At 40.0% G+C, this 25,367-nt stretch overlaps 1 protein-coding gene across 8 annotated transcripts in view; it reads right to left on the bottom strand.

The window, feature by feature from the left end:
• Positions 1–25,367, bottom strand: part of ncor1 (nuclear receptor corepressor 1) — a 67,301-nt gene that overhangs the window by 14,308 nt on the left and 27,626 nt on the right. For 5 of the 8 annotated variants that reach the window (XM_061802635.1, XM_061802640.1, XM_061802636.1 and 2 more), the window contains exons 12-34: positions 25,025–25,203; positions 24,416–24,470; positions 24,177–24,278; positions 19,871–20,001; positions 18,173–18,465; positions 15,673–15,738; positions 11,700–11,836; positions 11,534–11,627; positions 9,799–10,246; positions 9,613–9,736; positions 9,261–9,438; positions 8,457–8,624; positions 5,478–5,644; positions 5,180–5,294; positions 4,845–4,921; positions 4,595–4,760; positions 4,388–4,513; positions 4,192–4,275; positions 2,692–2,942; positions 2,233–2,542; positions 1,902–2,117; positions 1,130–1,330; positions 585–734 (exon numbers count right to left, since the gene is read on the bottom strand). In XM_061802635.1, coding sequence (XP_061658619.1) covers positions 585–734; positions 1,130–1,330; positions 1,902–2,117; positions 2,233–2,542; positions 2,692–2,942; positions 4,192–4,275; positions 4,388–4,513; positions 4,595–4,760; positions 4,845–4,921; positions 5,180–5,294; positions 5,478–5,644; positions 8,457–8,624; positions 9,261–9,438; positions 9,613–9,736; positions 9,799–10,246; positions 11,534–11,627; positions 11,700–11,836; positions 15,673–15,738; positions 18,173–18,465; positions 19,871–20,001; positions 24,177–24,278; positions 24,416–24,470; positions 25,025–25,203 — 3,838 coding nt within the window. The remainder of the gene's footprint in view (positions 1–584; positions 735–1,129; positions 1,331–1,901; positions 2,118–2,232; positions 2,543–2,691; positions 2,943–4,191; positions 4,276–4,387; positions 4,514–4,594; positions 4,761–4,844; positions 4,922–5,179; positions 5,295–5,477; positions 5,645–8,456; positions 8,625–9,260; positions 9,439–9,612; positions 9,737–9,798; positions 10,247–11,533; positions 11,628–11,699; positions 11,837–15,672; positions 15,739–18,172; positions 18,466–19,870; positions 20,002–24,176; positions 24,279–24,415; positions 24,471–25,024; positions 25,204–25,367) is intronic. The other 3 variants (XM_061802641.1, XM_061802642.1, XM_061802643.1) reach the window with 3 other exon arrangements.

The following is a 25,367-nucleotide window of genomic DNA, read 5'->3' as shown; positions in this document are numbered from 1 at the left end:
CTTTTCCTAGTCCCAATATTCGATGTCCCCACATACAGTTCTAGGCTCTGTGCTATCCTCTTCTCTTTCACCCTCAGAATCTGCTTTCCACCTTCCTTTCACGTTCAACCAACAGTAGCTTAATTTTCTGTGGGCCGAAGATGAAAGAGAGGTGGAAAGCAGGTTCTTAGACAGAAAATGTTTTTTTTTTTTCATTTCAAATCACATTCATTTAATCTGTGGAAGGACTACAGTTGTTTACTGTTCTCTTTCAATAAAATGGAATATGAGTGCAAGAAGCTTCTTAGCTGATTTGGTTGAATATAGCCCAGCCTAGACCGTGTACTATTATTAGATGTGGCACAGGGCCACTCAGTCACAGGATATCTAAGTAGTGATGCATGTTTAATACCAACTGTGAACACGACTGTCCACTTTTGAGTGGATCATTCAGGACTAATGCTCACACAATGGCTGGATGGGAAAGTACTAACCTTGGACTGCCTAAGCAGGTCTGCACACCAAGAGAGGTGTGAAGGAACAGAAGATTGTGGCGAGGAAATTAAGGGAACGCGGCGTGTAGGTATTGGGGAGTGAATCCTCACCTGGCGATATGGAGGTTGGGTTGAAAGCCCTAGTAGTGAAAGGGGGCTGAGCTCCAGGGAGGTAGGCGATACGTTCCAAACTGGGAGTACCTGTTCCCCCAGGGTGAGGCAACAGGATAGTTGGAGGCATCTGGGCTAGATCAATTATCCCTTTTACAGACAGAAGCAAAGGGCCAATGGTGAAAAACAAATCATTTATTTCTCAATGTATTAGCACTGCATATACCCAATCACCATCATCTGTCAGTGCTCCCAAACGCAGTTTTGTAATGGTTAGGTAAGGAGGGCTGCAACAAAGTTTAAAAGCGGTAAACCTGAATGAGGCAACCACTTGGCATGTGGATATTTGAGTGTCAGTTATTGTTAAACAACGCCAGAAAAATTGCAGCCACAATATAAAATCAGCAAAATGTGTCTAGGTCATTTGCTTCTGATTTTCTGCAAAAGGTAGCCACGACTACTTGACAGCAACAGTGTATTCTAAATCCCATCCTAACCAGGATCCTGCCACAGCTAAGAGAGGGCCAGGTAGTGAAGAACCATACCTCTAGCTCCAGCTGGATATGGCATAGCAACAGGCTGTTCCCGCGGTGACACCCCACGGGCCATGTCAGGCCGTGGAATGACTTGCATCTGCTGAGAAGTGATGTAATCGTTGAGGATTGTCTGACGCGTGTTCTCCATGGTGTATAGCTGGTATGTGTTATGGTAGCCAGTTGGCGATGGCTGTCTGGGGAACATGAAGGCTGCAACACATTATAGGATGTGGGCAAAACAAACAAAAAAAAATACATATCAAAATCCACATTAATTGTTTTCACTGCTTTGTTTTCCAAGCACCTACTAATGCCGCATGTTCCTAGGTGGTATTCTCTTGTTGATTTATTATTATTACAACAGTAGCTTTGAGATTTTGTTTTTAACAAATTGCAGTGAGCTCACAAACACCAACAGGCTGCATTTACCCATTTCCACCTTTCTGTCCACAGGTTGCCTAAAACATTATTAGCCATTTTGACTCTTTGGAACAATACCGAGGGCTAATTTAGAACTAAAAAAAAAATTTGCAATGTGTGACCTATGGAATCAATTATGTTTCCACGACACAAGAAAACATGCAAAACTGTGCCTTCCAAAACAAAAGCAGCTTGTGAACAGAGGTAATTTTTGTTTTAAAATGTATTCATAAACTGACTTGTTCATCAAAGAGTTTTTTGTAAACCAAGATCTTACTATCCTGACAAAGTAACATCTAAAATGCATTTACTTTACGGCTGTTGTACCGAAAGTAATGTGGAAAAAATTCAAATAAAGTACCAGGATCAATCACTCGGTGGAAGGCAATACTTGGGTCAAGATGTGGAGGCAGGTGAGCTCGGTACACTTCCCCAGGAACAACCGGTCTGTGGTGAGGGTCAAAGGGGCTGTGAGAAGCCCTGGGGTCAGCACCCGACACTGGGGACTTGGCTGGGACACATTCTCTTTGCGTGGGTGTCATGGCATTCTTTCGTTCATGTGCAGCAGATTTTGTTCCTTTGTGGTTGAGAGTGCTTGAATTAGGTAAGGCTTACAATAACTACAACTAGAATCATATTCAGTTCAATATATAATTTAAATGGAAATTAAAGGTAAACTATATGGCAAATACCATCTGATGAACGTCCTAGCATGGGTGAACTTCTGGTCACAGAATTGGAGCTGTAGTTCACAGGGGTCCTCCGAGCATTGGCATCCTCATACATGCCTGGGCTATGTTGAGATTTAGCAGCTTCTTGGTGTGTTGAGCGCAAGACAGAGGTGGTTGAGTTAACCACCGAAGTGTGGCGCACGGCCTTGCTCTCTTCATATTTGCTCCGTTCCATGGCCTCAAGTTGCGGTAAGCAGTGGGGAAGCTTATTGGGACTAGTAATTAACGACTTAACATTGTGCTTGATTGTAGGTTGGTTCAGAGAATGAATCTAGAAAAAAAAATACACAATACTGATTAAACAGTCAAACAAAGTATAGCCAAAAGACTAAGAAAGTCATTTTGCAATTCCTCTAAATCCAAATTAAAGTGGAATGGGATTTTTAAAATGAAATAATTCATCACTACAAAAGATCTAACCTGAGACATGGATCCATCTATGATTCTCCTGTCTGATAGGTCAGGAGTCTTTCTGAGGTCCTGGCCAGACTGCTCCTGTCGAGGGATTTCATGAATGGAGCGCCCAGTCTCTTTAATGGTGTTAACTCCCTCATAGGGTTTTCCTTTGCCAATTCCCCCATCAAAGGAGCGGATTGGTGGGCTCTCTCGTTTTATCTGTTTTCCATATTTCACAACATCTTCATATGTTTCTGCAGCCGTTCTAGGTGTTCCTAAAAAGTGGGGGAAAAAACCAGTTTAGTTCTTGAATGCCCAACAAAAATGGGGGAGGTCAGGGTTTTTGGGGCCGATCAGTGAGTTAAAAAAAAACGATAACTAATCACCATTCCAATCACAAGATGGAGCAATGTGTCTATTTAAATGATTTGTTAATTTACTTTATATACTAGTGTACTGTATACCGAGTATCTTAAAATATTCACTCTCAAGTCCAGTGATTCCCAACAAATGTGCCATGGCACATTAGTCCGCCATGAGCAATCTTCAGAGGTGCTGTGAGAAGTTATCAAATTTTAATTCACTGCAATTACTCATTTACCAGAAATAATCTCTATGTTCCTCTATTTATGCCAATGAGGCATCGCGACAGCCAGAGCAAATAAACCTATTAGATGTTGGCAAGTACATACAGCAATTACTGTACATCTACTTTTTGTGACATTTTTGTCTGTTGGTGTGCTGAGCCATTTTCCAATTGTAAAATATGTGCTGTCACTCCATAATGGTTGGGAATCACTGCTCTCGTCAGGTTATGTATTCTAATGAGTCAGGTCAAACCAACATATGAGCTAACTTGCTGTAGTTGAATTGCTTTATTGTAATTCAATTACTTCACACAATGAAACTGTAGAGGATGATTCGACGTAATGATGCCTGCAAGTTTACCACACGACTTTTGTTGCCTGCTTATGAGCCATATTGTATTAGAAGTATGTGAATGGACTTCAAGCAAACCTGAAATGAACGTAATCTCCCAAGTACTGGTGACCACCAGCATGTTTTCCCCGTTTTGTTCTTATAAGATACACACGACGAAATCGATTGCTGTCGTGGTGGCCGTGGTAACGATTGTATCGTGTCGTGTTTGAGTTGGCAAGATAAATCCCGCTGATCATTAAAGACGGGATGTGGTGGTATCAGAATGCATGATTTTATTGCAGTAGTCTGAGATAGTGCCAAAAAAGACCAAATTTGTCTCTTAGTCTGATCCGTGATTACACAACTGTCTCAGAAGTGTTGTCTGTTTTTTTAAATAACTTTATTGGTTGTCAGATATTTACAGTACTACATCAAAAGACCTGTGATGTGGCTAAAAATGAATTAGTTTTGGTATTCAAATATACTTTGCACGATGGCAACGCGGAGTAAATGTCTTTTGCAGCAAATTATTACATTAAAGCATAAAATGCTAATTATTGCCCGATACCGATCGGATTGGTGTAAAGTCTAGTCCTTTGTTACCTTGCATGATAGAGCCAGTTATTATTTGTCTGTCTTTAGAATCTCCATGGAGGCCTTCTCTGGGCAAGGCTCTGCTAATCAGCCCTAAACACAAACATGCATACTCAGTCACAGTGATACAGAAATGTCACTTAGAAATACAATAATCCATATGCATTTGTTAAAAAAAAAAAAAAAAAAAACATCAGCACAGTACCTTCAAAAGGAGCTCCTTCCCTGCTAGGGTGACCCCTGCTAATGGTTCCCTCCATCATTTCAAAAGTGCGTTTCAACTCATGGCCAGTTCTTGGACTACGGGTATTTTCCCTTGGGTTCTTGATGGCTTTGAAACAGATACAATTAAAATTACATATGTTTTGTCAAGGAATGCAGACACTGTTAAAGATATGATCATAGGATGTACCATCATAGGAAAGAATGTGGCCGCTCTTGCCCTCATAGATCACATGACCTTTAGCCAGCTGGTCCCTTGCCTTGTCACAGTTACTCAAGTCCTCTGTGGCTAGCTTTGTGATGGTGCCTTTCAGCAGGTCAGCAGCAACAGTAGATTGGGAAAGGGCTGGTGTGCCCTGAAAAAGAAAGCAAAAAACATAAAGCACCGCTGACCACCAGTAAAGGAGTTTAACACTTTTGTAGTATCACGTCTTCCTTACCTGAGTGATTGAGCCTCTGAAAGCTAGGTTGTCACCCATTTTTGCTGGATTTCCTCGACCATCATGTATTGATGAAGCTGAAACAATGTGTTAAATTAGTTTTTACACCAAAGAATTATGTCAGGAACAGTTTCTCAAAAATTTTCATTGCTCAGTAAACACTTATTTGCAAAACAGGCACTGTCAAAGAATTATTGCTGCTAGTAATAACAGTTTTGTCGTGCCATTTATATTTTTGTGTCAGTGTAAACAGATTGTGACCATTGCAAAAACATTTAATCTGTGTTGTGGGTTGAATCATTTTGAGAGCATTGGTAGTCATGCGGCTGGCCTACCAGTCTTGTTTGGATCTTGGTGCCGAGGCAGGCCCAAAGAGATTGAGCCGACAGTGTTTTTACTCCCATCGGGCCCATAAATGGCGTGTGAAGGTAGGTATGTGCCTGGGGTTCCCTGAAATAGCCGAAACATAACACGTGAACACTTGTGTCCATCAAATCTAGAAACTGGTGTCAAGTGTTAAAAACACTTAAATGTGGCATAAGGTGAAACAGCTAGTACATAAAATAGCATGTAAACAGTACAATAATGGAACAATTCCAAACTACCATTGGCTGTATCTCTATAGACTCTTACCTGAGATATTGAGCCCCCATGAATGAAGGATGGCTTGTCAGTGGGTTTGGTGGTTGGAATGAGAGGAGGAGGAGAGGGAATGTTGGGAGGTCGACTGGGTCTGCTGAAAGCCATTCGGCCTCCATCTGGCAGACTCTGGATCAGCTGGTTGGGAGCTGGGTGGAGGACTGATGAGAATATTAAAAGAGGAAAAAGCAGTGACTCTTTCTGAGTATTAGACAAATAGAAAACATTTGACCTCTGTCATTGCCGGTAAAGGGTGTAGAACAAGTATTGAGAAAAAATACTTTTCTACCACAATTTGCAAATAAATACTTTAAAAATCAGACTGATTTTTTTCCTCATTTTGTCTCTCATAGAGGAGGTGATGAAAATTACAAGGTTCTCATCTTTTTAAGTGGGAGAACTAGCAGAATTGGTAGCTGACTTTATACTTTTGTACCCCACAGTATATATACAGTAGGTACGGAGTTTTCAGACCCCCTTACATTTTTCCCTCTTATCTCGCTGTTACATGTTAAAATAATTTATGTTAATTTTTTCCTCATTGTACCCACAGCAAAAATACACAAATGTCTACAAAAAGCATTCACACACTGTTAAATTTTTCAGTTTTATATTGTAGCCATTTGCTTAAATCATTTAATTTCATATTTTTTTCATTGATGTACAGACAGCACCCTGTGTTAACAGAAAAAATGCATTGTTATTTTTGCAAATTTATTAACAAAAACTGAAACATCACACAGCCATTAGTATTCAGACCCTTTGCTCATATTTAACTGTGGTGCTGTCCATTTCTTCTGATCACCCTTGAGATTATTTTACACCTTCATGAAAGTCCAGCTTTGTTTGATTATACAGATCGGACTTCATTAGGAAAGCCACATACCCGTGTATACGAGACCTTACAGCTCACATTGCATGTCAGAGCAAATAAGAAGCCAGAGTGCTCAGAACGTCTGGCCCTTTAAACAAGACAATAACCCTCAGCACACGGCTATAATAATGAAGGAGTGGCTTCAGACCAACTCTGTGACTGTTCTTGTCAGAACCCTGACTTAAACCTAATTGTGAATCTCTGGAGAGACCTGAAAATGGCTGTCTACCAACATTGACCATCCAACCTGACAGAACTGGAGAGGATTTGCAAGGGGGAAAGCCAGAGGATCCACAAATCCAGGTGCGAAAAACTTGTTGCCCATTCCAAACTCATTTCCAAAAAGACTCATACCTCAAAAGGGTGCTTCTACTAAATACTGAGCAAAGGGTCTGAATACTCATGGCTGTGTGATGTTTCAGTTTATCTTTTTTAATAAGTCTTCAAAAATGTTAAGAATTCTGAGGTTTTTTTCTATCAACATGGGGTGGTGTGTTTCCATCAATGAGGGAAAAACTCAACTTAATTGATCTAAACAATTTTCACAACGCCAACATTTTAAATGTCGAGAGAGTTTTAGCTGCTTAGCTTGCTAGCGTACAAGCTTACAATGTAATAAATGGTTAACTCCTAATTATGCACACCTACGAAGCAAATCCCACTCTGCAAACAACTTGCTACATCGTGAGCGGCACGGCAGGTGTTACCACAAGATTGAAAGTGTAACAAGTCGAGAAAAAAACTCTTATCCATTGTATTAGTTGAATGATGACCATACCACCTACGCTGCTGCTTTCTCGATCGATTTTGCAGCATAATTAAATATATCACCCCGTCCTTTTGGTCAGTTTATTCTGGCAGACACTCAACCGCAGTCGCCATTGTTGTTGTTTTGTTCCTTGTCACGGAAAGAAAAGTAAAAACAGCAACTGGAAATTACGAAAACGTGCTGTGGAAACTCCACCCTATGGCGTCCGAGCCAATACCAATATGTAGCGACATCTCTGACTTGGACAAGAACTGAAGCACATCTTCAAAACTGTTCCCAGGGACTGTGCTGGAGTATAAAGCCAAACTAAGCATGGGAAAGCCGCAGTTACAGTATGTTAACGTGGTCACCGCTCAGGTGAGTATAATCGTTGGATTTACTGTGTCTGGAACCGCTTCCCCTACACCCACATGGCAGGTGTGCATCATGATTTTATGGACACATACATTGTGCAACCTTACTAATTCTTGTGCGTCTCAGACACAGGACACACATCAAACGAAATCTTTGTATTGACATAAAATGACATCTGAATACAAAATGTCTACATTGCACAGCACTTTGGGAAAATCTTCAACAGCAGTGAAAGTCATGTTCTTGAAGTGTTTAAGGTCTGGACTATATCACAAAATCAATGGTAGTGTGAAATAAAATCAAAACAAAACTTTTAATTTAGTCTGTTCAGGTAGTCAACAGACCCAGGTTTGAGCTCATAACATTCTTGAACGTTGATCTGATAAATTTAAGCACTATCCTTAGCTCTTCCCGTGCATTGCTATAGTAAGCGAGCCATATACAGTCGGCGAATCACTTCGTCCACCAAACTTGAAGTTGGACTTATCAAACTAGATGGCTTTTTTTTTTTTTGCTAGCTGCAGATGCAATTATGTTACACAATCTTGTTTCACTGCAAGACCAAGCACAATACTGGACCATATTATGATCTTAGAAACTAGGGTTTTTAGACCCCAAATATACATTTAGAACAGAACAAACGAAACTATAATTCTCAACTGCTTCAAGTTTCCAAAAGCATCACTCTCTCCCTCTTTTCTATTCTGACTTTGACTGATAATTCAAGACCAAATCAAAACCAGTGGCAACCTACTGAATTCGTTAGCAAGTGGGAATAGAAAGAAAAATCTTTTACATTCTGCATTGAGGTTGTTTTACTAAATACAATTAAGTGTCTCAAAACATGAGACAGGTTTTGGTTTAGTCAAGGGAAGCTATGTATTATGAGCAAGGCAAAGTACTGTTGAATGTTTTGGAGGCATCTGAGACAGCAGACGAGGGGGGAAGAGAGGGAGGTGAAGATGTGTGCTTTTACCTGGCGGCACACTGTAGCGGAAAGCATTGGGGATGTTGGGGTCAGGCTGGGGTGAGGACTTGCTTAGATCCCTGGGGGAGAGTCTGTAAGGAGAGCCTGGCCGACCAGAGAGCGCCTCCTGGTCCAGAGCCAACATCATGTCATAAGGCATGTAGGGTAGGGGCTTACCTGCAGTACACAGGTATAAGGACAAAGGGAAGACGACCACTTTTAAAAACTCATTGCCATTGAGCATTGAGTGTGACCCAGATGAAGAGGGAGCGAACACCTTTAATGGCTACTTGGACGGCGCACATTGAAACCTTTGTAACAAAAGTTGTGGTTTCACAGCTCAGTAGTTTGCTGACAGCTGTGCCACTTTTCTGGCACTCTGACTTAAGGGTGCTAAAAGCTTTGCATTAAGCTAGAAAACAGCATAGACAGCGGCTTCACTGCTTGCCTTTCAGATGTTATCTTGTGCATAAAAGCAGAAAACATCCTACGATGACTTGGTCAAGTCAACAGCAAACATCCCCACAGCCTTGTTTCTTCAAGGCAATCTCAAGCATTGCAGCAATACAGGCTTAACCTCTGTGGTTGCAACAGAAAGCACCTTCTTTGTGTGGGATCAGGCTGAGCAGCATTACAACAGGCAATATCAACCCCAAGGGTTTTGTTTTTTTGAAAATGCACATAAATGAACAAGGCCTCAAAAAGTGCATCCACCATAAATAGTTGCAGACAGCAGCAGCACATGCAGCGGAAAGAGCTCTGAACAAGAGGGAGAGGAGATGAGGACAAAGAAGGTAGTTTTTGTTCTCCTACCATCTCTGTCAAGTAAACTTGGGCTGCGTGTGTTGAAGGGCGGTCTGCGCTCTAGGTCACCCTGGTCTTGTCTCTGCTTCTCCTCCTGGTGTGCAGATGCATGCACTGCTTTGATCTGGTGTTGCAACATCGCAAAGCCACTGATGGGCATGGGTGCGGGGCCATAAGGACCAGGTACCTTGAGACAAATAAAATAAATCTATTAGTTTCATTGAAATGAGCTGACAAATGCAGCAATATGCATAATGTACATTTCCTGCAAATGTTTACGCTTCATAAATTCTGATACAATCACACTTCTCACAGTTGCATTTATAGCAAGCTCCTTATACTACCATTCTAAAGGACTAACCATTGGTGGGATGGCAGCTGCACGCTGATGCATCTGCTGGATGTTGTGAGGATTTTGCTTGGGTGAAGACACCAGGACCGTCCCTGCAGGGCTGAGCAAAGATGGCTTCTCCATAGAAAGTATTCTGCAGAAGCAAGAAACGCGCTGTAAATTGTGGGCATTCATTGAGAAGACAAGCACAAATACCTCTGTCTTTCAGGCTCTGCTTCTACATCTTCATCAGCACTGCAGGTGGCGCTGGAGTCATTATCAGAGTGAAGCTCCTTCTGCCTCTCACCATGTTCTCCTTTGTCGCCTTTCTCCTTGATCTCCGGCTCCATTTTAACCTGAATCTCTCCGGACGTCATGTCCACATCTTGAGGTTCAGTTTTTGGATGGACCACACCTGAGTAGGAAGCCAGCCTGCTCTTTTCCTCATGAGAGGTAGCCTCACCCTCTGGGCTTTTCTCTTCCTTGACATGCAGGCCCCCATAGGAGGGGTCCGTGGGTTTTGCATTGCTAGCCTGTAGCATGTCCTGATCAGAGCACGGAGCATTACCAGCAGCGCTATCTGGTCTCTTGGAGTCACCAGACTTGGTGGGGTCACTTTGAGAGGGGGAAGGAGCGCTCTCTGTATCAGAGCTATTGTCTCCTCCTAAAGAAACAAGGGGAAGAAAATTAATGTCTTTAATTAAATGCTTAAACTACAGAAGATAAATACTTTTGGAATCAAAATAGTACAAACTTCAGATCACAAATTTACATTTTAACTGAGCTGCAAACAGTGGTTAAATAAACCAAGTTGCTTCTACTGGATTCTACACATTTCTTTCCAAAAAATACCATGTGACTACAAATGACAACAGCATCTTGTCTTTTTTTTTTGTTCTTCAACAAATCAGTGTTAGGCTATGCTAAGATCAAGGCTACAAAAATACAATACAGAGGAGATAAAATATCGGTTGCCTTTTACACCCGACTTCATGAATCTTATTTGGTAATTACTCAAAATAAATCTCTCCTAAACATATGCCCATTCAATATAAAGGCAAATCTTAAGCAAACACACTGTATTAAAAAAAATAATCCACACCGTTTTGAATATTGGGCTCTCTAGTTGCCATGGTGACGACAAAACATTTTAAAGATGCGATTAACACAAACACACAAAAGAGAGCTGAAGATGCAAATAAACTCATTAAAATTATCTGATTGCAATTGTTTAAGAGTAAACCCAAATGAGGTTTAGATACTATCCTTAAGAATGAATGCAACATGAGATTACGCTGATTGCAAGGCAAATTAGAGGCCATTTCAAATAAACGCTTGTGAGGCCCTCTTGTTGCCAAAGCTATGGAAATGGATTTCATTTTCAAATTATAAACAATAAATGCCTGTAATCAGCCAGAGCTATGAATCTATTTAGAGAAGCATTATCACATGCACAGTGTCTGTCTTCACTGTACACTGACCATGAGCAGGCCTTGTGAACACAAAGAAAGAATGCCAGACCTGCAGAATCAAGCGTGTGGCCCACCCAGCACATCGTGTTCAAGTAGCAGGATTTCTTGATTCTTTACAGGCAATAAATGTTATGCAACCGACAGCACTCCAATCCGTATCCTTTATCTTTCCCTAGCTTCACGCTTATCATTCTTATAAAAACTGCAGCACATTGGTTGGATCACTAAGTGCCAAATCAGCTGACAGGTTGTCAAGTTTCCAGAACTTCACTCTAAATTCTGCATCATGTTACATTTTACTTTTAAACTTAGCACTTACAACTCATGAAGGTTGACAATACAAGGAGAAATTGAGACACATTACGTCCTTCACCCTGTTAGCCCTTGGACTAGCTGAGATAAACAGTAAAAGTCCAAACCAAAGTGTCACAGCATGTGTTGAAAGAGAGCACATGCTTTGTATCATCTTTTGCTCTAACCTTCACTGTCATCTGCATTGTCGTCATCGTCATCTGGTGAAGTTGTGGTTAAACCTTCACCTTGAGACCTATCGGCACGAGCCCGCCGTGTGTCCTGGATATGAGAGTTACCAATTACACTACGCTTTAAATGGTGTACCACACTAAGTGACAGTAAATGGCTTACCTGCTTATGCTGTTGTAGCAGGTTGTCCAAATTGTGACGTCTCTTGTAATTGAAATAAAAGTTTTTACACTGTGCCTCACTTTTGGTGCCTACCATTTTGGCGATAGCGGTCCAGTTTCGCCCATGCTCAACTAAACCTGATGAAAGACAAGAGTCAATATAATCAGATGACATAGGGACTGTATCGTAAGAATGAAGAATATTTTGAAAGGAACAAGAACAGCCAGGTTTGACTATTTAATGGTTAACGTTGATGTATCAGAATAAATTCTTCGGATATAAGCATATGTCAAACATAGGCCCAGGGTCCAAAGCTGATCCGATGTAATACCCCAAAAATGACAAAAGAAAGATGGAAAATAATCACAACAACGATAGATTTTAGATTTCAGATCTACAACGATTATTTAAATAAACTGATACCACTGATGCCTTTCTTTTGTACATTTGATTTCTCATGTTTGTAATGGTTTGGTTATTCCAGATTCGGATATTATATGATAAAGTTACAATTACTGTCAATTATCAATAAAAATGGAGTGTGGCCTGTGACTTTGTACTAATTTTTTATTTTGGCTCACTCCAAATTTGAATTTGACATTCAAGATGGAGTTTATACTGTACCTGTATTTTCTGTACTACTGTTTTCAAATTAATGATGAATTATTCCATCATTTTCAACTAAGCCATTAATAATTGGTGTGATCAGCGTTTTTTTCCCCCTTTATTTTTTAATTATACTAACGGCTACCCAATGTAGATGAATTGGAATTCTACTAAACCTTCCACTGTGTCAGCCATGTACAGTACTATATTTTTGTTAGATGTTAGGTTTATTACAACATGTTCTGTACTTTGCTAACCTGAAAGAAAATTAGCATTATTTACAATCATTCACCAATATAAGCATAAGGTCAGCTATGGACATTTTTAGAGCTTGACAGCTCTTTGATGTACCTTTATATTCAGGATTACAGGGCTCACGGATATGGGGAGCAGATAGTCACAAAAGTGAACACAGAACACTATTACTGTCCCTGAGACAGTCAGAAACTTTACACCGATCTGATCAGCGTGATCGGTATTCAGCTCCAGAAGACGTGTCTTTTGATGTAGTACTGTAAATATCTGACAACCAAAAAAAGTTATTTAAAAAAAAATGACAGCAGTGTGGGACAGGCAATGCATCTGAAACAGACTGCAGGTAATGCATGGATGAGACTACAAGACAAATTTGGTCAGACTACTGCAATAAAATCTTGTAGCCCGAAAACACCGCATCCTGTCTTTTAATATCACTAGATTTTATCTCGTCAACTCAAACTCAACTGGATTCACTCTTACCATGGTGACGTCAACAACAATTAATTGCACTGCGTGTATTACAATAAAAAATGGGAGAAAAAAAACGGTGCTGGTGGTCTGAAATCTGGAAACAAACCTGGGAATTGGTGAAAATGGAGACAGTAAAAGTTGTTGTTGTGTTTTGGCTTTTTATTTTTGTCCTCTTATTTTTTTGGGCTGTGATTTTTTCCTCACATGGCTGCTTTGTAGTAATATCAATTTATTAGACAGATACAATTCTAACTGTATAGATCTAATCACGTGTTTGGAAGTCAGGGCCGATCATGTAACTTTCAGATTATTATGGGTGAAAAACATTGGAATGTTTTTAATATTCTTAATTTTCAAAGATCATAAAGTGACAAAAAAATCCTGAAGTACAAAGATTTTATCAAATGGAACAGCAATCCCCTAATTTTACATTAAACAATGTGACGTTTATGGTTTGTGTGGTGGTGTGAATGACACGTGGCAGAAAACCAGGTCCACAGGCATGCTGGAACACTACAAAATGCTGATCGCTTATTCATGCTGTAACTTTTGAAGCCTGATTGCACAGCACAGATTTGTTCATACATGAACCAAAAATAGAGATCACGTGTTACGGGGTGAGCAGAATGAGTAAAGAAAAGAGGAGTTATATCAAAAGCGTCACCTAATATCGTGCTCATCAAATGACCAACTATACAAAGGCAATGCCCGATTACCTTGTTTTGAGGCAACACAGTAAGAGAACTACATGACTGCGAATGACAATTACACTAATGCTTGAATGGTTATTTTGTGTTGCATCACTGATATGGTCCAAAAGGTTGTTTGGTTGAACCACTTCCTCACGACACTGAGTGTTGGGAAGCCTCATGTTCTAAGCGACCTACTTCAAAGTTCAGTTTTTACCCCACACTCTAAAATGCGGGGGGAAAAAAACAACTTTGCTGCTTGGTCTTTTTTTTTTTTTTTTCAAAGGAGGAACAAAAAAACCAACAACTTTTTACCTTAATTTGCAAACAAAAACACAAAACGGTAGTTCGGGTTATTGCCAAAACATTCTATCTTGTCCAGTGTTCTATTACCAAAAAAAGAAAAAAAAAAAATCAATATTGCCAGTATTTTAACTAAAGCATTCTGACACAATTCTCCTCACGCAGAACAAATTCCCATTTACGAACAGTCCCTAAATGGACCTTGCGTATGTAAATATGAATGGCGCCGCATTGAATAGGTTGACAAATATGGCGCGTATCCCACAACATATGTAGGCTCGTATCTAATGTGTTCGGACAGGTTTTGTCTTGGATGTCCCAAACAAAACCTGGCACTCTTGAATGAAAATAAACTTTCATTTGAAAACCGTTCACTGGCGCCACAATCAATGAGTTTCCAGTAACGTTTATCAGGCAGAAATGAACCAAGTTCTGTTCACATTCACCCAAAATATGAAGTACTTCGTAAACTTTTATTCATTGAACTTGCTCAGGTACAACACTGACTACACCCAATGCCATAAAAAAAGTATATATGTAAGGATACATTTATTCAAATAAAACCAAGACAATTAGAAAAAATTGGATGAGCTCTTTCTTCCTTCTCAATGCACTGCCGAAGTTTCAGATCAGGATTCGGTATTGGGAGATACTCAAAATCAAATGAATTAGAAAATATTTAAATCGGGACAATGCTTTGTTTATAATGTAACCATGATACGATCATTCAATTTGGATACCTAAATTACTAAAAAACTGCTCGCCAAGTTCCCATTCATGAGATTTCTTCCCTCTCGGAAATATTAATGTAACCCGAAAGGCTCAATGTGTATTTAAATAGCACAGCGGATTACAATTTAGTTGCAGTGGGGAACAGAATTCAATAGCATGACTCTAAATGGTGGAAAATGTACCATATATTGCATGAGATTTCAAACCCCTCTTAATTGTACAATGAGCAAAGATTGACAAGTCTCTTTATTCACTATTTCAAATGTGTCTGAAACAGAGACCTGGGTGCTAATTATCTCCGAGATTTAGACTTTAATTCATCCAAATAATCTCCCAAACTACTGCGTTATACCAAAAAAATACTAAAATGAAACAAAATTGCAACACATCTGAATTGGATTAAAGTTCACTAACAATTGGTGTACTCTGAGCAAGAGAGCAATGCCAATATTGTTTTGAGAAAAAAAAAACATCTATTTTCAAATACTGAGATTATCTGAATTTAAAAAAAAATAATAATCATATTCCCTGTAAAAAACTGCAGTGGTCACGCTCTCTTGCTTCAAGCGTGGTCTGAATAGATTATTTCTGAGACACCAGCTGAGCAAATCCAAATAAATGAAATTCATAAATGAGACACTCTAAAACCCTTCCTGGAGTGGTGAACCACTTGTACAAGCCTCTATTTGTGTGGGGGGACATGCATATTAATTCTTCTGTGGGGTCATGATTATTCTTTCTTCCAGGGGTGTTCGAAATGGGTAGAGCAAGGTAGCTTCACAGAATCATAAGGGGGAGAGGGTAACGGGAGTGAAAAAAAAAACAAGGATCACGAGGAAAAGCAAGGTCCACAAAAAGAACACGGAGAAAGGTAAAAGAGTATGAGATAGATAGTAAATAAGTCAAAACATTACCTTTTTTGGCAATCTCCATCTCCTCCTCGGTCCAGCGAGAAGTTTCTCCAGATTCACCGGCACCAGCTAAATCAGAAAGCAAAGAGATCCAGCCCCATTAGCACTGACAAGACGAATAGAGTGGAGAGTACGGGTAGGGGAAAGTGCGAGAGAGAGAGAGAGAGAGAGAGAGAGAGAGAGAGAGAGAGAGAGAGAGAGAGAGAGAAAGAGAGAGAGACAGAGAGAGAGAAAGAGAGAGAGAGAGAGGCTGTCCTCTTTCAGGCAGTCTTCTTCTCATGGCCTCTAATCTAATAATCTGTTTACATTCACAAGCTGCTGAGACCTACTCCCCTCTCACTGTCGCTCTGGGTCATTCTCCACCTTGCTCAGTAACTCTACTGCTCTGACCCCCCTTCGCAAAGACCTCAAAAAAGCCGTCCACCTCTATAATCCACAAGGGGAGGTCCTTAGTCAGATGATATAGAGCCAGACAGTGGAGGGACTTTGGGAAATGGCCTTGGATGGAGGCTAAAAGACAGAACAGCCATGCTGTCCCAATCCTTGCATGTCATACAAACACACACACTCACTGATACACACTCCCACTTGCCTTGACATGGCTGCATATTTTGTCACGCCCCCACCCGCCTATCAAGCACACAGACAAAATTCACAGAACTGAGTTGCTAGCATTAAAGTGAACTCTGGCTCAATCTCCCCTGTAGTGTCGATTGAATCTGTGTAAACATTTTGACCAATATAGAAGCAGATAATGGATGATCCAGACGAAGTCTTCTTACCCTGCACTCAGTCCCATGAAAGAAACTGCACTGAACATTTATTCGGCCTCCACTCTCAAAAACTTGGATGTTCTCCCCATGACAGGCAGTTCTGGGTGGTCATTGATCTATATACTATAAAACGGGCTGCGTACAGCATATCGTTTCACCTCATGACAAGACCCCACCTCTTGTACACCTTCCCCATCCACTACAACTTCAAATACAAATACAGAAAGGTGAGTGGATAAGCAAAAGGCATCGTGGGGGACGGAAGAGGAGGCAACCTGAGAGAAAACATACGTACGAATGGACGCCCAGACACAATTTAATCCCACTAAGGTTTCTTGTGGCCCACAGTGATAAAAGTTTAATTGACATTAAAAAAATACAAATGAAAAACTCGAGAAAAGGTTGTATTTTTCCAATGTGCGCAGCGTGTGTCAGCGGTTGAGTGATTTGCTGACAGTCAAGTGTACAGGGGAAACGAAACGCATCATGGGTAAAGATTGAGGTCGCTCCCAGCCAATGGGATGCCAGGAAGATGTTATGGCGATAACCAAAGAGAGAGCAAATCTATTGCGCCACACAAACCAAGATACAGGAAGTGCATCATGGGTAAAGACATCCCTCCTAGCCAATGGGACGGCAGGATGATGCTATGCCAATAGCCAATGGGAGAGCAACTCTACTGTGCCACATAAACTAAGATACAGGGCGTTTACGCGTGGTAGAATTTGGGGGCTGCGATTCCAGCGCCTATTTTTTCCTTTCATATCCTGAATTTTCCTTTATAACTATAGATAATATTTTTCCGAGGAGGCATTTCAGTATCACTGTACTGTATGAACCGCCATTCCCCCCAAAAATTGCTGCTTGAGCTTGCCTGGCCTATAGCAGCACAGTGGTTGCTTGAAGCTGGTGCAGACAAAACAAGTGGCACACAAAAGCCCCACTGTAATAACTGAGGGAGATTAGAGGTGACACTCCTTCACACAGAGAACACAGCCAGAGGTCAGAGGGTTCACGGGACGGTAGAGCACACTTGCAGGCTAATCACATTACGGGACATGCCTTGCATAACATTACAAGATGTAGAGCTCAACAAACAGCGAAAGGAGCAGGTGTCAAGAGACGGACAGTGCAGGTACAAATCACTGAACCGATGATAGAAATTAATGCTAAAACAAGATTACCAGATAAGGACTTGGATACCTGAGAACCTAAGCAGTCACTGTTGGAGTGATGGGCTCGTGAGGGTGAAATAGTAGGAAGTGTGACCGAGTAACATGACAACAGCCCAAACAGCCCACTGCCATGGTGATGGATAGACAACATGGGGGATATTGAGTGCTTGTCTGTTTTAGTAAAGGACCAAAACCTCATTTTCTGTGCAGGTTGCCAACAAACATCTGCTGATATTATTAGAGACAAATGCATGATATCTTTAAGTCTATAAATTAAAACAAACAAAAAAAAAACATTTAAAAGGAAAAAGATCTGTCATCTCCATTAGAACACCCAGTAATGATATCTAGAACTGACAAGTGCAGCATTACTCTGTGTATTTCTGGCCAACTCTGTTATCTAAGTAAATGTTATATAGAATGCCCAATGCGGACATTTGAAGGCAAGGACGTGATGTGTATTGATTTCAAATGTTCATTTACTTAAATCTAGATGTTTTTGCCCCGGTTAGATTGATTCAAGAGAATTAGTATAGTTTCCTCAAGTGTGGTCACCTTTAGCATCTAGTGAAGCTACTGGAGTAGGCGGTTTCGTAGGTTCCTTTATGGACTTCTGAGCTGGATCAGATTTAGTGAGATGTGGAGGATCTGGCACAGCAGCCTCTGAAGTAGTGGGAGGTGCTTCCTCTGCCGCCACAGTGGCAGCTTCATTAGCCATGGAGCGTGTGGTGATCCTTCCCTTACGTCGGCCCTGGCTGTTGGCAGTCTTCCTGCCACGCGGCGTGTTTTGCTCCTTTCCGTCCTCGTCCTCCCCAGCGTCACACTTGTCTTTGTCCTTGCCAATGTCCCTGTGGTTTTCAAAGAGGAAAAAACAGCTTTAGAGACTGCTCGGAAAGAAAATGTATCTCCAATTGACTCAGCAAATACAGGCCCGGACTGTCTCCCTCAATTCCACCGCACGGAAGTACCGTAATTTCTCAAAAATAACAGGCAAATTTTTCCAAAAATATTTTCAAAATGTTAATAGAGCGCATTATATTTAGTAATGGATGAAAAAATACAATCACATTGTATAGTTGTACACAAGTAGATAGAGTGGTAAAAAAAAAAAGGTATAGGTAGGTAAAAGGTATACATATGCATTTCAATATGATATTCGATGTCTTATGTTACATATTTATAGCTATTACGCTATTATATGCACCCCCAAGGTGAACTCTTTGACCTCCTTGGGGAGTTTGCATTTTACGATCGTTAGTGTCGCATGTTTGTTGCTACTGCATCAAAGCTCAGAAGCGACTGCCTGTGAGTTTGAACGGCTAGTTGTGCAGCTGCTTTTAAAAGAAATGTGTCATCATTCGTGCCGATGACGCCGCCAACCCTGAAGTAGTCCGGCAGTCCAAAACAATGATAGCTCGTTTCAATGGCTTCAGGTGGGTATCAAAACAACGTCAGCTCAAACTACGTAATATGAGCGTCATGGGCACTAAAAAAAAAAAAAAAAAAAAAAAAACGTAGAAACGTGTTACGAGCTCACGTTGTTTTGATAGCCACCTAACCCCTTAGGAAAGCTATGGTGTCAGGTGGGTGAGAGGCTGCACTGCGGAACCAAAACTCTTGGGATTCAAAAAATGTTTCCCCACAAACGCCATGCATAGCACAGAGGATGACATGCTGTGGGAGCAAAATAGGATCACCGTTTATGAATTCAGGAGGCATGAGAACTGGACTAAGTCACCAAAGGTACCTATGATGGATATTTTTCAAATTGGAGACTAGCAAGATGTTGCCTTTGAAGTCTTGGCCAAGGATGTACATTGTACATTGGTAGAAGGGTTTTCCTGATTTTTTTAGGTCAAATTTGGGGGTGTGCATTATACTTCGGGATGCATTATACTCGAGAAATTACGGTATATTAGAGGTTCACAAGACAATATAACTAAGAATAAGTGTGGTTTTCTCTATGAACATTTTTTTTCAACTGTGGAAGAACACTTTCAAAAATATGAAGAGATTTTGAGAATGTTTTTTTTTCTTTTATGCACACACACGGACACAAAAACCAGAAATTCAGGTACTATATATTACATATTGACCATTTTAAGCAAAAACTATATTTGTTAGGGACTTCCCTTTCCCTCTTAATTGATGGATTATTCTTTGTTTCTATAATTGATACCTGTAACCAAAAGACAGTAGTATTATACCTTCTTGACGAAATTTACGGGGACAATTATTATTTTTACAACTGACCTGGACTCCTCCTTTTCATCTTTCTCTTCCTCCTCCTTTTTTTCCTCGTCTTCTTTTTTCTCTGACTTCTCAGATTTGTCCTCTTCGTTCTTATCTTCAGACTTTTCTTCTTGTGTGGGGCGTGTTATTTGCTGCAAATGGAAAAAAAAGATTATTTTGCACGTCTATCTATCGATAACATTGATCATCATGAATTTATTTTGGTTATTAAACCTGTACAAACAGGGATTTGCTTAAATAAAAACAGCCTGTCATCCTAAAGTGAAGCCATTACTCAGCATTAATTAATCACCCTCTCACCATGTATTCTAATTTTCTTTCCTCACAAACAGGAACAGCTTAATTTCATCAGTCTGACAACACTTCTGTTGTCGATACATTCATGCACTCAGTGGATGCCATGAATTATTCACAAGATTTTAAGATAGCTGTATTCTTCTCTTTTCTTCTCAATCATTGTTTATGCCCACAGTAGTGTCTTTCCTCATACTAAAATGCTGGTTGCTCAGTTGTTTGTGCGTCATACGAGCACGGCAGGGATTTGTGTTTCCATCACAACAGGGCTATGTTCTTTAAGGTGTGTCCTTAACAACTGATGGGCTTGTCTACAGACAATGTTTCAAAGTAGTGTGCTTAGCCATAACAGTGTTGGTTAGGTAGGGCATTTTTATTCCCAAACAGGTTCCCTGAAAATTTACTTGTACTTAAAATTGTGTTTTAAGGATGAGCAAAAATAAATAAAACACACACATATACTGCTTTACACAACATGTTGGTGTTGTAACACCAACAACACAAAATTGTTTTCAGTAAGATAATAAGGGATTCACAACTGGCTAACCAGGTGGACGTTTTTGGCAAGTTTAGTATGCTTGTTAAAAAAAATAAATAAATAAAAAAGCTCATCTCCAGAGCTGACCATCTTTGTGCCTTTAACCTATTACTGGAAATGTAACTTCCTTAAGTATAATTTGACTAGTAAAATCCAACATGATCAAAGTTGAAGATGATTCAAGTGATAATAGGAAGACTACTGGTTTGTGTTTGGGTTGAACCTGTGAAATTTCAGATGGCCATGAAGAGAAAAATAGGATTTTCCTGACTAGACCCCTTTATTATTGAATTTGGCCCCAGTTAGAGCGAAACCAAACATTTTATACTGCTCTAATTAAAAAATCAAAGATTGGATTCTAGACAGAGCCTTACCAAACAATGTGCGCGGGTAGATCAACCATGGATAAAGCACAGTACAACTATTATTTCTGACAGCTACCACGGTATACCACAGAACACAAACATCAGATCCATTAACGAACAGTAGTGTAATAATAAATAAAGCCATGCCACAACAAGCCAAAAGTCCAGTACTGATATGAAATGGGTCTAAATGATGTTCTTGCCTCAATGATTATAGTGCACACTAACACTCACACACGCACGCGCAAACACAAAAGATGCTTGTCGTGGTCTAGTTTCAGAACAATATGGTTTTAGCCAGTGTATAAATTTGTCTTATGATAGTACAAACAATAATAAAAACAAAAACAAGCAACAAGTATTGTATAGCAACAAAAGTATTGCAATACTTGCTCAGTTCACCTACAATATGTAGTAGTTGCAATCTGATTGCAAGCTGATTATTAGACAAAAGTTCTTATTGTACTGACTTAACCATGTTTAGGAGTCTTTGCCACTTATGTCAAATTTGTGATGGGATGTTCAGTACTTCTTTTCTAAGGTTAAATCACAGCATAGATGCAGACAAGTAGTCTTTGGAAGGGGCTTGTTAACATTACAATAACGCCACTAATAGAGCTCTTACTGTCAAAGGAAAACTTCCAAGTTGAGATTCTAGGTTAATGTATGCAGGGAGCCCTGCATCCAACTTAGACTATGACATTCCCTCTATACTCATTTCCTGACAATGACAGCTTGTGTGTTTTGGCACTTGACATTTCAAAAATAGTTTGCTGTCTGTTCAAAGACTGAGACGTTCTCACAATACTTGTACTTCAGTGGGATGCTGTTTTGATTGGCTCAGTGAATGCTCATGTGTTTGCTTTGGAAGCGATTTGAGAACTGTGGCATTCCTGCTTCTTTTCCAACACTCTGCAAAGGGCCTGCACACAGATGTTAGACAAAATGACTCTGTGGTGATGTGGTTCAGTATTTTTAAATGAAGCCCTTTCCTAGCTAGACTGAATAGTTCTCAGTTTTGCTGATTCACAAGTCCTGCTTCCTTTTGTAATATATGTCATGCCAGTATTCAAAAGAAAAAAAAAAAGATCATATGAAATAAAAAATGGTCTTCTCCAAACTGCTTGCGGAACATACAAACACCGTATGACAACATTTCATAACGGGACCTGTCTACATATTTCCTAGAAAGCCTGGCTTAAAATAGCTACGTTGTACTTTAAAGACGGCCAAATATCGCTGCTATAAATTGCCATAGCAAAATAAGACACCATTAGCCCAGAAAATAGACGAAATTATTCTTAGGACATGGGAAATATGTTGACTGAGTATGTCACGGTGGTTTGAAAGCTAGTAAACATACCTGCAAAGTCATTTGTTGACCATAAAAACCTCTTTTCTCTGCTGTGAGCCACATGTTACTGGTGCTGTAAATGTGCCTCTAACCTCTATGCTTCCATAGCTGTGGTAATGACAGCCGGAGAGGGGCCGGAACGCGCCACAGCAGAGCTCCTTAGAAGGGCTGCCTAGCCAAGGCACTGCCGCATATATTCCGGGAAAGCGTGTCATCGGGCTGCTTAAGCAGCCAAAAGAATTGTCCATCTCACATGAACGCACTGATCTATGCAGGGTCATTCAAGGTAATCCCTATCAAGCAATCTTTGATTGGCACTCACAGCAGCACGATGAGTTTTGTGGTCTGCCAGATTGGTGGGTTGTACCAAGTGAGTGGTTTCATAGGGGGGGTTCTGATAAGAAGTGTGGAAATGAGGAAGTGGAAAACAAGAGCAGCATAACTCAATAGATGAGCAACTAGCTCTGATTCTATCCCGTGATCCCACTCCTCAATTCTACTTGTTCCCCCTATACGTAATTCACAGTGTTTTCTTTTTTTCTCCAAGTCTTCCTTCCCTTTCAAAATAAGAGTGTTCTCAATCTAACAAATCAAACTCACAGCATTTTAATGGAACTACAAAAGATTAGTAATTGGGGTTATAGTAGCTTTCATCAAAGATGACAAAGTCGAATGACAAACCCTACACAATTGTTCAAATGTCACTAAACAGTCGGGATTACCCGACTTCAATTTTTTTTTTTTAATTTATTAACAAATGTGGTGAAAGTACAGTCCACTAGTCATTGATGATTTAGTAATTACAGAAAAGGACAAAAATAACTGGAGGATGGAGTGCTCTGCAATTCTCTATAAGAAGTGGACCGATTACATTGATGAATTATTCCATTCACCCTCAATGCACGACAGACAGATCCCACAACATATTTCCTTAAAATATACATGCTAGAATGCAAGAGCTGTGGATGTAAAAGATTTGGACTGTGGCAGGATGAAATTTACAGCTAGGTAACGTACACTCAACGGAAACCTCTCCTCATTTTGAGCCCACAACCAGAGCATGTCCTGCATGGTGGTCATTTGTAGCGTTTGCAAAATAATCCAGATTTCTTTGTTATGCAGTGGAATAATTCCCCGCTCCATTTTCACACAAATCAAGAAGTTAATGTACGATGCTTCTACTTTTTGCTACATATCCTGTGATGTTTTGCTGCATGTTTTCCATCTCACCTCCGGTGACACTGGATCGAATGATCATATGAACTCATTGAACAATCTGTTATCTGACACAATTCAATTAGTCCGACAGCAAATTTGACAACACTTCCAGTCTGCACCTGATGATGATTTGCCCTATTTGATGAATTACTGTATTACATTTAATTCCTGTTCTACGAATGTTAATCAAAGTATGGTGTTCTCCTTTAAACATACAACTTTTCAATCAGATTCGCACTTTCAAAAAAGTAATGGCTGCTTGCAAGATAAGTTGTGTCAAGCAATTTACTCCAATAAAAATAAATACAATGTTCAGTGGTGCGTCAATACTTTGGAGCGAGAATTTACATAAAGTTTTTTTAAAAGTCCTCATATATTCGTGTGACACTTCACCTACAAATGAAAAAAATTAAACTGATGCAATCGGACTTTTTATCTTTAATTCTGGGTACATTCTGATCTCTCAATTTTCTAATGCTCCCATATACCATAGCCAGTTACAAAACATGAAGCTATCAGTCACATTTTCAGGCTTACCTGGTTCCTTCCCCTCCGTCTACCGTAGTTGCGTCTCACCAGCGTCTTGTAGTTGTGGTTCTTTTTAGTCAGGTAGTAGTACAGGACACAGTCAGCAACACACTGAAAATTGAAGGAAAGCATGTACTGTATAAATGAACATGATACTGACACTAGAGGTTGAATTATTCAAGCAAGGCCTTTGAATCGTTCATGTCTCTAGGTTCCCATATGTGTACTATTAACTGTCTTTTGTTCACCTTTCTGTCGAGATAGGAGGCGATCAGGCCAAAATTCTTTGGGTGCTGGACAAACCTGCCAAGAAATGCAATTGTGCCAGTGTGAAAAACCAATGAATGAAAAGAATAATGAGAGGAAGAAGGTAATATGGCTAAAGTTCTACTTCACTGTGAATCCAGTGAGAAGACCTGGTCAGGAATACAACAAAGGTAACATGTTTGCATGATATACGAAACCCACTCACTTGCAAAACACGAGAAATATGGCATAGGAAACCTTATCTTTTAGTAAAATAACTATGGAACAATGGGGGGGTCAAACCCCCCCCCCCCCCTCCATTTTAAATCAATTTAAATAAAATCATGGAATTCAAAATTTGCTCCAAACCTGAGAGCGGCCTTTATCCTCACATCAGTTGGTATAAAATCTTATGGAGGGTATACATGTCAAATTGAATCTATTTCTTGTCCAGGCAAAGAATAAGTGTTACACAAGCAATAGCCCACAACCTCAAAATTGAATTTTGAATTTAAAAGTATGCCTTGTCAGGGTTTTAAAACGTTATTAGGCAAACTGTACTCATACAACTACAATTTGTGACATCTTGTAATAAAAGCATAACAACTTACTTGTCTTTAAAGATCTCTTTTTCATGTTCTGTCCAAACGTTCATGAATTGTCGGGCTTTGTACACCTTCATTGGGTCATCCATCAGGCCATTCATGTTGATGAATTTCACTCGCCTCTGCTCCGAGTCGTACATCATGGGAGGGATGACTGACAGCTGTCTCATCTGTTTTTCGTTATTCTACAAAGTATGGAAATGCCATCATATGTCTCAAATAAAACCAATAAAAAAATACAGCTGAACACAAAGCTATTATATTGGTGTGTATTTTAACCAAACAGTCTAATTTATTGATTTTCAAAGTTTGTTTGTTTATTTTCACTAAAATGAATACAAAGCACCAA

Source organism: Syngnathoides biaculeatus, chromosome 18, assembly GCF_019802595.1.
Source record: "Syngnathoides biaculeatus isolate LvHL_M chromosome 18, ASM1980259v1, whole genome shotgun sequence".
In the NCBI taxonomy this organism is placed as follows: domain Eukaryota; kingdom Metazoa; phylum Chordata; class Actinopteri; order Syngnathiformes; family Syngnathidae; genus Syngnathoides; species Syngnathoides biaculeatus.
The sequence above is the reverse complement of the archived record's forward strand: the minus strand, read 5'-3'. Positions and strand labels throughout refer to the sequence as shown.